We start from the raw sequence: 11,510 nt of genomic DNA on the forward strand, positions 1-11,510 counted from the left end.
CGCAGCCCGCAGGGAGTGCGCGAGCCGGAGGCTGGGCCTGGCGGGGCGTCCAGACAGGTGATGGGCGGTGTGGCGGCGGCGGCTCCAGCCTCGCTCCGGGCTCCTTCTCGGGGCTGACGCCCGCAAACATGCAGAATTACCGGCCAGGTCGCTCGTAAGCCGGCGCCGGGGAGCGAGCGCGGCGGCAGCTAGCACCGGGGACGCACCAAGGAAGAGGCCCAGCCCCCGCCCTCCGCCCCTTCCGTCCCCACCCCCTACCCGGCGGCCCCGGAGGCTCCCCGCGCGGCGGGTGCGGCGAGCGCGCACTCCCTGCTCCTCCTCCTCGCTGGCGCTGCCTGCCTCTCCGCACTCGCTGCTCGCGCCGGGCGCGCTCCGTCGGCTTCCTGCTCCGGGCCGCGCTCCCTGAGGGATGGTACTGAATTTCGCCGCCACAGGAGCCCGGCTGGAGCGCCCGCCCCGCGGCCTCGCCTCCTCGCCGAGCCGCCAGCGCCTCGGGACGCGATGAGGACCTGGGCTTGCCTGCTGCTCCTCGGCTGCGGATACCTCGCCCATGCCCTGGCCGAGGTGGGTGCCACCTCCGCGCACGCCCCCTGCGGCCGCCCGCGGGCCGGGGCACCCGGTGCTCGGGGTCTGCAGAGCGCGTTTTGGTTTGTGTTAGGGTAGACGATTTTTAAATTTTCCCGACTGGGTTCTATTTTCTGCCATGCCTAAGTGTGCCTGGTGAGTTTCCAGCGTGCTGCGTCGCGCTGCCGGCAGGGACGGAGTGGCGGCGGGTGGACCAGTGGGGAGAAACTTCGGGGGGCGCGGGCTCCTCCCCGGGGAGGGAACCTGGGGCTCGGCGGGCAGTGCAGTATCAGGGTGCGGGGAGCGCGGAAGGGGGTGTGTGCGAGCCCGCGGAGTCCGGGAAAGGGGAAGAGCGGCCGATAAACAGGTAGGGGCCTCCCAGGTGGGCGGCGCGGAGCCGCAGTCCCCGGTCCCCGGTCCCCGGTCCCCAAGCCCGCCCGGGGCCTGCTTACAGGTGGCTGAGCGAGGCGAGTCTGGGCCGGGCCAGGCGCCCGTGCCCTCCCTCCGCTGGCGCCCCCCCTTCTCGAACCCTGAATTCCCGAGAGCTCTGCTGTGATGAATGACTTTTCTATAGCCCCCGTCGTGGGAACTTAGTGCTTGAGACCCCCCCCAGCGACCCCAACTCTCTTTAAAAATCTGGAAGGAGTGGGGGGAGGCGGAGTGTTGGGAGGTGGTCTGGGCAGGGACCGGGGAGCTGCGGAAGGTGGGTCTTTAACCCTCACGTTCCCTGCAGCCTCTCCCAGCCGCCCGCTAGGTTTGGGGCGCCCCAGTCGGCGCTAGGGCCGCGGCTGGGCGGGAGCGGGTGGGGCGTGTGCGTGGGTGTGAGTGTGTGTGCACGCGCGTTTGTGAGACCGAGAGACCCTCTCCCCCGCAGGTTCGCCCGGGATTCCGGGTGTGAAATTTAAGCCCCTGGATAGATTAAAGTGTTAGGGCCGCCGTGACTTTCGTGGCCGATCCGTGACGCATTTCAACTTGATGTTTCTAGATGTTGATTTCACTACTAAATCAGAAACTCCCCAGGCCCCCGGCTGCTCCGCGACCGCCTGTAACTGACACTGCGGGGAGGAGTGGGGGGGCTTTTGTTTGAAAATTTAGAGGTGGGGCGGGCTTTTTTTTTTTTTTTCAAAGGACAGACATGGATGGGGGACGGAGAATTTGGGGTCTCACTGAGCACCATCCCCGGCCTCCGGCTCCCGGGCGGGGGTCGGGCGGCCTTGCTTGCGAGGTGCCCGCGTGGGGAGGGGCGGGGCCGGAGGCCACCTCACGCCGGGGACCACGCGCTCTCGGCGGGAGGAGCAGCCGGCGGGGCCGGGGCCGCGGCCGCGGGCGCTGACCGTGTGTCTGCTTGCAGGAAGCCGAGATCCCCCGCGAGGTAATTGAGAGGCTGGCGCACAGTCAGATCCATAGCATCCGGGACCTCCAGCGACTCCTGGAGATAGACTCCGTAGGTAAATCGCGCCCCTTCCCTCGCGCGCGGGGAGGGCGCGGGCGGGCGGGCGGTGTGTGCGCCCCGCGGCGCCTCCCGAGTTCGGGCCGGGCTGGGCGCCGCGCAGGAGCGCACCGAAAGGTCAGAATCCAATCCCGGGCCATAAAAGCCCAGGCGCATGAGTCAGGAGTTTCTCTTCCAATCACCACTTTCTCTCCAGGCAGCGGCCGAGGGCTCGCCCGCCCAGAGATTGTTTTTGCATTAAGGGAACACGCCGCGTGTGGCACTGAAAGTTCAGCCGCATAGAGGGCGCCGGCGCTCCGGCCAGGTGTGCCTGCCCCGCGGCCTGCCCTCCAGCCCGGGCGAGGACGAGAGCCGGCCCAGGCCCTGGGCGCAGAGCCCTGGCGGTGCGTGGGGTGGGCGCACCGGAGGGGCGGGTCCCTCGGTCAGGCCGCTTTTGCATCGCGGAGAACTTGCCTGGCTCCTGCCGCCCCGTGCGGCCTTTCTGGCCCCGGGAGGCCTGCCTGTGTTGTCTGTTTTCATGAGCACTGGTCAGAAGTGCGCCTCCGGCACGTCTGTGGTTTGGCGGACTATTTGGGTGTTCACCCTCCGGCCCAGGGCGGAGCCACTTTAGAAAAGAGTTTATTTGTGAAGTAGGGTGTTTGAAGCTTTCCAGTGTCCCTTGCGGAGCTGTACAGGACCTGTGAAGGCTGCGGTGGGTGGAAGCAGGTGGTGGCGGTGGCTTTGCTGGAGGACCAGGGTTCTGGCCCACGTGTTTGCAGCAGGAACAATGTCAGTATTAACTAGGAAAACAGCGGAAAACAGGCCGTCGACTAAAAGGCCCAAAACGAACTTGTCAGACACGGTAAAGGAAGGCAGCAGGCGGGGCTGGAGGGTGGGACATTAGGGACTTGAAGATTTCTCAGCTGCGAACTACTCTGAGAAGGGGCTGGGGCTGGGGGTGGGAATTAAGGAGAATCACAAGGCCTGGCCATTTGGAAATTTGTCCCTAATTAAGGTGCTGGCGAGGCCTGAACCTTTTTCATTTCATGCCAAAACCATCTTCCAGCGAGGCCAGCGGTTTCTGTAGTTTCTTGACCCAGGAAATCCTTTGGCTGATCCTTATCGGCGAGGGGTCAGGTTTCACTTGGAGATCAGCGTTGGGCCAGGGGGGACTGGATCTGCCCCTTGGAGTTGGGGGGGGGGGCTTGTTTCTGGTGAGCCGAGGGCAGCGTAGGCCTGCATTCCGCCCCGGCGGCCCCTGTGGAAACTGGGGAGCCTGCTCGCCTCCCAGAGAAGGAAAGGCCTAAGGTTTTTTTCTGGCTCGCTGAAGGGAGGCCTGTGAAGGGCTGGGCCTCCTCGCTGGCCAGCTTCGGGATGCCACCGGGAAATGGGCCATTGACTTTCTGCTGGGACCATTCTTATTCTGGTCCCCACAGCCCCGCCTCCCCCACCCCCCACCATTGACGCCTCTGCATGGCGGCTCTGGGGTTGTGCTGAAGGCATTCCTGACCCGGGGGCTTCTGGGCCCAGAGCCTCTTTGGGGGGGGGGGTGTCCAAACAGAAAAAGCCAGGAGGCTGCAGCCTGTTCTCAGCTGGTTTCAAATTGCCCCCTTATAAAAAGCTGCCGGAGCTCAGCTCCCGCCTGCCCCGGGGAGTGGGGAGTGCAGCTCTGAGCCACCCCGCTCCCTCCTACCCATCAGACAGTTCAGGAGCTGATGCCCGAGGAACTTTGGGTGAGAACAGAGGGCCTGTGGGACCTTCCTTGCTCACTAGCCTTGCCCCTCGGGGTCCTTTGTGACACAACAGCCTAAGTGGGTCTCCTTGGCCCCGGTCCGCACCCCCCCCCCGGCTCCCCCTTCACAGACGTGGAAGCTGAGAAGAGGCTCTGGCCTGAGCACAGGAGTTGCACCTGTTGCTTGCTTCTAGAGCTTGTCTGGGGGGTCTCCCCCCAGCTCTGGTTCCCACCGAAGTGGGGGCTGGAAGCGGAGGACTGCTGGCAAGGTCGCGAACAGCTGTGGAGGATTCAGCCGCCCTGCAGGCCCTGGACCCCTTGCTGGGTCCCGCTGGGTCCGTCTGGGATCCCTGAGCAAGGGGCCGGGGTGTGGAGAAACCCCACTGGACAGTCTCCCTTGCTGACTGCCAGGGTGGCCCTGCCAAGTCAACCTGAGCTATGACTAGTACCCAGCAAGCTTTAGAGGCTTTTAAAAGTGGCCCCTCCCCTGTGTGGGTGGAGCTTTGTGATTGGCATGTGGGATCCTGACTCCTCCCACTGGTGGGGCTGCAGTCCCATTTCACAGGTGAGAAGATGAGCTTGCGACCCTGGTCCGTGTGGCTGGTGGCCCTGAGGGGCGGGATTCCCGTACCATCCCCTCCCCAGGTGTAGGGACTGAGGGGGTAGGTGGTCCTTCACCTGAGGCTTTGGGTGGAGACCCACATGTAGTCTTTTAGTGACCAGGAGGGTGGAGTTTGGGGTCTGTTTGTCCAGTGACCAGAACACATCCTTCAGCTCAGTGGCCGCGGGGGCTTTGTTCTAGCAGGCTGGCCCAGCGCCTGCAGGTCATTGAGTAACGATACATAAATGTCCCTTCTAGGCCATTAACTCTCCACTTCTTCTCATCCAGTTGTCACGCAGACATCTGTGCATAAAAGACAAAAGGCAAACCGCTTGATTAACTGTCCCCAGAGCAGTTGTAGGGCGGCAGCCCCGGGGACCTTCTCGTGTAAGTCACTGCTGGGCCACTTCTCCACCGGCATAAATCAGAGGGCTGCTGCCCCATGACTGGGGGCATCGCGTGCCTTGCAGACCACCCATCTTGACGGGGGCTGGCAGAGGGTGGGCTTGTTTGACTAGGAGCTGTTTCTGCCGTCTCTTGTCTTCAGGGCCGGTTGACGAACTGGGTGGGGGCATTGTCGTCCCTGGTTGTCAGGCCCGGGGCTGCAGGGCAGTCAGCCTGGACACGGGCTCCCGCCAGCCAGTCGTCTCTGCTTGCCATCCACGTCTGGGGTCTGTTTCAGGTGTAGAGAGGTGGCAGTGCCCACTGCCCACGCGGAAGGGTCAGGTCGTGCGTGGAGCAGCCGGTGCCAGGCTGTAGTAAGGCATCGAAGGCGAGAATGGGCCAGCTGCTCTTCGGTTTGGTGATAGCAAGATGGCCACCACCAGCACATGACTCATAAATGTCACTTTTTTTGTGTGAAAAAAAGGCTTCTTGTAACAGTTGGTTGATGGGAAATTCTTCGTGCATGAGTAGTTCTGTTCTGATCTTATTTTGGGTCTCAGAAAAAGCAGTGGCGGTGGAACACTGAGTCACTTTAAGCGAGAAGTCGGGTTCTGCTCGGGCTTCTGAAGGAGTACGTCTCGGCGCGTCTTTCGCCGGCTGCTTGGGGGCCACGGTGTTCGCTTCTCGCTCTCAGTGCTGCTGGTTTGTGGGCCCTCACGGGGCCTCTGTGGGCCGGGCATCGGGGAGGAGGCCTCTGGTCGGGGCTGGTGGCCAGGTCACCCGGGGAGGGGGAGGTGGCAGACGGGACCTGAGCGCAGCTGCCGGAGCTCCTGGCTCTCGGAACCCACCTTCTCAGGACTGCGCCCCTCGCTGTCTGTGGGGAGGCAGACGTGGAGAGGAGCAGTAGAAAGGGACGGCCCCAGCTGAGTCGGAGGGCAAAGGCTGTGAGGTCAGGTGACCCACATCACGAAGGTGCGGGCAGCGTCAGGGGGCCGGGTTCGGCCCAGCGGCAGGTGTCAGGACTGTGCGTGCCTCCCACCCACCTCGTCCATCTCGTGGAGACCTGGGCCTCCCCTCACCCGTCTAGAGTCTGGCGGACTAGGGTCCAGTCTTAGCTCCCTGGCCACTCGCCTCCGCAGTGGTGGCTCTCGGCACCTGGGCGGCGAAGCACTTTGCTTCTGCAAGCTGTGCGCCCTACCAGTCTCCTGGACTCCTGTCCTCGGCCTGCGGCCGCTCCCTGCTTCACACCGAGCGGGAGGCCATGTGTTTCTTGTGGCCTCGCGCTCAGAGTGGACTGACCCCAAGAACAGGTGGAGTTCTGCTGTCAGCCAGCTGCTCCGACCCCTCAGGCCAGCTGCTCCTCGGGGTGGGCTGAGGGAGAGGGAGGCCAGGCCTCCGCCGGTCCTTCGGGTCAGCCCGCTGTTTGTGGTGCCCGGTGGGGAGGCGGGCCTGCTGGTTCTGGGCCTTGTGGGCGGGGGCCGGCCTCGGGCTTCCTTACCCAGTTGGCTCTCACCCGGGCCTTCTCGGAGGAGATGCCACCGGGAGACCCCCTGCAGCCCCTCCCCCGCGGGTCACGTGGCTGCAGGGTGCTGTGGGGCACCACATGTGGGCGTCCAAGTGGGCTTCGCAGAGGGCCGTGGGGTACTTTTGGAGTCTTTACCCTTTACACATCTGGAAGCTCCTGTGTAGGAGTGGGAGGCCTCCCAGGGGACCCCTGCTTCCTGGGTCGGGGAGAGGGGCTGGGGCTGAGCCGCAGGAAGCGCTGCGGAGGGCCCGGGGCCAGCTGGTCACCACCTCCTCTTCCCACCCGTAGGGGCCGAGGACGCTCTGGGAAGCAGCCTGAGAGCCCACGGCGGCCGTGCCACCAAGCACACACCTGAGAAGCGGCTCGGGCCCGTTCGGAGGAAAAGAAGCATCGGTGAGCTCGGCCGCGGGGGCTGGCGGGCCCCCCCGCCCGTGGAGCTGAGGCCCAGCCGCTCAGGGCGCGCCCTCCTGCAGGGAGCCTCCCACCTGGAGAGGAGAGCCTCGTGCATTCCTGGAGTGCCGCTCCTGTCAGGGCCTGCTCCCCAGGAGGCCTCGCGGGAGCCGGGGTCGCGTCTCCTTTCCAGCCCGTCGCTTGGCACGCCGGGTGCTCCCGGCTGCAGACGCGGGCAGCGTGCTGAGCCTGGCGGGCTGCTCGCGGGCACCTCCTTCCTGTGCCCCCGCCCCACTGGCGCTCGGCTCCCGGGCCCCACCTGGGCGCGGGAAGGGGGAACGTCTGGTCCTTGCTTCTGGTGGCAGAGCAGCCATGTCTGCTAGTAGGTGGGGCCGTGTGGGGAAGCCGGGGCCTGTGCTTTCTTGCCCTGGGGAGGCAGCTGGGGGTGTGGCCCCTGCCACCTGTGCCATCCAGGGGTCCCTCTTGCTGACGGAGCCTGCTATGTTTGAGCTTCGACTGCTGCGCATTCCCTGTGCAACCTTGGGTGACCTTGGGCAGGTGACTCCTGTCCAGCTCCGGTTCCCTCCAAGAAGATGGACTTTATAGCTTGTTCCTTCGAGTGTGGGGTACTGTGGATGAGCCTGGGTTAGGCAGGCAGGCCCTTCCCAGGTGCTGTCTACTATCCTGACCAGCAGGCCAGGGTCCCCAGGCCAGGGTCCCCAGGCCCCTCCTGCCTGGTGGGTGCCAGGCACCCAGGGCTGGGTGCCATGAGTGCAGCCCCTTCCCCACTGGGGTGGCTGGACTTCCTGTTCGTGGGCTTGGTCTCGGGCACCGGGTGAGGAGGGGACGGTGGGAGCCGACGCCCCTCCCTGTCCCTGGCACTTGGCCTTTCAGCATTCCGGCCGCTCTCCTGAGCCCTCCTCCGAGCCGGCCGCTGGGCCTGCGTGAGCCCAGCATGTGCATGGCTGTCGCTCGTCCAGCCGCGGAGTCGGGGCCCTGCGGCGTTGCTGGGGCCGCAGCTTCCGTGGGTGGTCCCGGATCCTGCCCGGGCCCCGGGGTGGTTTCTGGCCCGTGGGAGCTCGGGGCTTTGGGCCGGACGGGCGGCCTGTGCTGAGGAGCACAGAGCAGAGAGGCGCCAGCTCCTCCCTGGAGAGGCCCTTGCAGCTGGCAGGTGGCCTTGCGGTGACCTTCGCTGAGTGGGCCCCTGGCCTGGGGGCTGCGGAGTTTGGGCGTGTCCCTCACCTGCCGTGCAGGCGGCTTTGACATCCCCTGCCCAGGCCAGCCTTCACAGCGGCCGCAGGAGGGTCCAGAGCCACCTGGGGCCTGAGCCCTGGAGGCAGCGACTGGCTTGTATGTGGATTCAGGCCCTGCCTGGAGCGTGGCCTGGCTCCAGGGACACAGTGGCATGCCGGGCTGTGTCCCGGTCTGTCTGCCCGGCTCTCTCGGGGGCTCCCAGACTTGGTTTCCCTGCTTCTCCCCATCTCCGCCAGCCCTAGTGGCCCCGAGTTGATGGCAGGGACGCTGGGCTCCACCGGCCCCAGGCCTGTCAGCCTCAGGTTCTGACCTGTCCCGTCCCCGGCCGCACGCCCCTCACTGCCGTGGCCATAGCAGGCCTCCCTCCTGTCTTGGACCCGGTGTCACACGGTCCTCTCTTCCGGCTGCACCTTTCCTCTGGGGTGTCCCCAACGGGCCCTCGAGTCCCTGCTCATCCTCGAGCCAGCTCAGCTGCACCCTATGGGGACACAGGGGCCCTGGGGCTGCGTGACACGTGTCACATAGGCAGGGCCCCTTGGAGCTGCTGTAGCCCTGGGGGGGTTGAGGAGGGGGGAGTGGACACGGGGCCAGTGGGACAGCGTGGCCTCCCGGCTCACCGGGCCCCTTCCCCGCAGAGGAGGCCGTCCCTGCCGTCTGCAAGACCAGGACGGTCATCTACGAGATACCTCGGAGCCAGGTCGACCCCACGTCTGCCAACTTCCTGATCTGGCCGCCGTGCGTGGAGGTGAGGCGCTGCACCGGCTGCTGCAACACCAGCAGCGTCAAGTGCCAGCCGTCCCGCGTGCAGCACCGGAGCGTCAAGGTGAGCCCGCCCAGCCCGAGCCGAGGCGGCCGCGTGCTCCCAGGCCGGGCCCCGCACACAGCCTCGTGGGAAGCGGCGCTCTGGAAGGGAGGGGACCGTGAAGGAAGGACTCTTAGGACGTGTGGTCGGAGCTGCCTGTCCCTGCCGGAGGGGTCACAGGTGTGGCAGCGCTTGGCGGGAGCTGCCAGGTGGCCCTCAGATGCTGGGAGTTATGGCCATCTCGCAGGGGGTGTGGCGGGTGGCCGGGGTCCCCTCAGCTTGCACTGCCCCAGAGCCCCTCCGGGACACAGGAGGCAGGGAAGGGGTGCTGGTGCGGGGTCCTGGGCACATTGCCTCATGAGTCGGGGAGGGACCCCCTATTCTGCTGGGAGTGCTTCTCTGGGAGGGTCCATCTGGGGGTGCTGAGATCCTTCTCGTGTGTCAGGTAGGGCTGGTGGCTCAGGCTGACCGTCTTGCCCACTCACCTGCGGTCACTGGGAGCCCGCACACAGCCTGGCCGCTGAGCCCTCCCCCAGGCCAGGGCTGGCCACGGTGACCTGCCGGAGCAGCACTGGGGGACGGACGTAGGGTGACGCTCAAATTGCACGTGGCGGCTCCTGTGCTGTCCGCGCGAGTCCTGGGAGACATTCTGCTGCTTCAGGTCGCTCTGGGCAGCCAGATTGGGGTCTGGCTCTTGGCCGGATGGCTGGAGGCTCCGGGCAGGGCCTGGGTCTGCTGCCGGCCTCGTCTGCCTCGTCGGAGAGGCCTGAGGTGTGTCTCCCAAGCTCAGCCTTCCTGTTTGCAGGCGGGATTCTGTCTGACCTTCTCCTGGGAAGTTCTGGGGTGTCTCCTGGTCCCCGAACTGCGGCCGAGGCGGGAGGGGCCACCCCTGGGCACTGGCTGTGGGTGGGTCTGGGCGGCAGGGTGCCTTTGGCACGGAGCGGCCTGTTTTCTTGGGGTGAGGATGTCGGGTCTGGGGGTGTGTTAGAGCTCACTCTTGACTAGGAACTATCTCACCCTCCCTGCAACGGCCAGTCCAGGCGCTTTGATGTTGGTCCCTGGTCCCCATGTGAGGTGTAGGGGAGAGAGCTGCTTAGTGATGGACCATATAGCTGGCCCGGCCCCTTGTCACATGAGAAGGCTCATTAGACCCATACCTGGGAGCTGACCCTGGGGTCGGGGTCCCTGCAGGCCTGGGTGGAGAGTCCCCCAGTCCCTGACAACCGATACCTCTGGATGCTGAGGGGCTCCTGGGCCCCTAGCCAGGCGCTGAAGCCCACTCTGTCCCCCAGTGCCCCCCACTGCTGTCTCTTTGTGAAGGAGGAAACTGTGTGCATCCTGCTCTAGCCCCGCCCGCGGGGTCCCCCCTCGGCATGACCCCGGTCTGTGTCCTCACTCGGGGTACGTTCGGGGGCGTTAGAGCCCATGAGTCCAGGTCCCCGTGGTCTTATTCTCTTGGGCACAGGTGGGCGCACTGGGTGAGCTGGGCCCACCCTGGGCGTCAGAGGTGGCTCGAGGGTGGGCGCCTGACTAGGGGGTGGTCTGCCAGGGGCGTGAAGGACCGGGGTGTCTGCCTCTGTCTGCTGGCTCCCCCGCATTGGTGGACGGGGTCCTCGCAGCTCGGTGGGTGCTGGGGCCGCCACCCACGTGGGGTGCAAGCCTGCGGGCCCAGCACAGATGGGGCTGGGCCAGGCTGACCCCACGGGCCTTTGTCTACGGGGTCAGGGTCGCGGTCAGCCCGAGGGGACGGGTGGGTCGTGCATCGCGCCCGTGCAGCCTGATCCCGCGCCCTGCTCTGCTCGGACCCGGGCCCTTCCTCCGCCCGGCCCACCCGGCACAGCGTGGGCAGGAAAACATCCGGCCCCAGACACTGGGGTTCTGGCAGAGCGGGGACGAGAGGTCAGTGGGAACAGGAGACCCATTGTGGAGGCCAGTGCGCCTGGCCGGGAGGCCGTTCCCGCTCCGTTGGGGGCCGAGGCAGAGCCGGGGCGCGCCTGTGTGGTGGGTGCAGCAGCCCCCCGGCCCTTCCTGGAGTGGCACCCCCATGGGTTTCTGGGTTCATGGCCTTTTGAGTCACAGCCGAAGGCCTCATGACAGGGGAAACAGCCAGGCCGGGCGCAGCACCTGCCGAGGCCCGGGTGGGTGAGCCGTCCAGTTTGCGTCTGGCGGAAGGCTGCCCAGTGGCCCCTAGGCCTCGGGTGTCTGGACGTGCTGGGGTCGGTGGCCAGCCTCTCACCCTCGTCCCCCTCATCTCCACGAGGGAGGCCTGAGGTGCTTGCACCCCCAGCTCCATAGCAGATGGGGCTCGGGTGTGGGGCCCAGAGCAGAGCTCTCTGCCCTTTGGGGCCGGCCCCAGCACCCCCACAGGTCCCTCAGGGGACATCTGCCACCAGACCTGGGGGCACTGGTAGGCTGGGCCCTAGGGGGCCAGTGTCCCCGTCCTGGGCTTGCTGTGGTCAGCACCTGACGTCCGCTCCCAGGGTTCAGCACGCTCCCTGTCTCCCTGAGGAGCACGTCTTTCCTCTGCCCCCAGTGCGGGCTGAAATGGGCTTCGTAGAGGGGCAGAGTGGGGCGTAGACAGTGGTGGCCGTAACTCCGGTGTTGGCCGGGCCGCTGCAGGTCAGGGGCAGCTCTGGGCAGCCATGGCCCATGGGACGCTGCGGGTCTGGCTCTCATTTTATTTCGGGCAGTGGTGGCATAACCCGCCGTCCCTCGGTGATCTAACGTGGTCAGCCCCCAGGCCCCAGCTCTGGCCGCATCTGGGGGACGGACCCTGGGTGTGTTTACCAGGGCTTCCCAGGACAGGCCTCTGCACCCTGTAAACAGAGC

The 11,510-nt window shown here is 66.1% G+C and overlaps 1 protein-coding gene across 1 annotated transcript; it reads left to right on the plus strand.

The window, feature by feature from the left end:
- Positions 1–6: 6 nt before the first annotated feature.
- PDGFA (platelet derived growth factor subunit A) lies at positions 7–10,028 on the plus strand. Its single transcript, XM_011363866.1, has 5 exons — positions 7–564; positions 1,916–2,012; positions 6,524–6,628; positions 8,515–8,750; positions 9,873–10,028. The coding sequence occupies exons 1-5, from the start codon at positions 502–504 to the stop codon at positions 10,026–10,028; spliced, it is 657 nt and encodes a 218-aa protein (XP_011362168.1). The 5' UTR covers positions 7–501.
- The last annotated feature ends 1,482 nt before the right edge of the window (positions 10,029–11,510 follow it).

Source organism: Pteropus vampyrus, unplaced genomic scaffold (assembly GCF_000151845.1).
Source record: "Pteropus vampyrus isolate Shadow unplaced genomic scaffold, Pvam_2.0 Scaffold90, whole genome shotgun sequence".
Taxonomy (NCBI): Eukaryota; Metazoa; Chordata; class Mammalia; order Chiroptera; family Pteropodidae; genus Pteropus; species Pteropus vampyrus.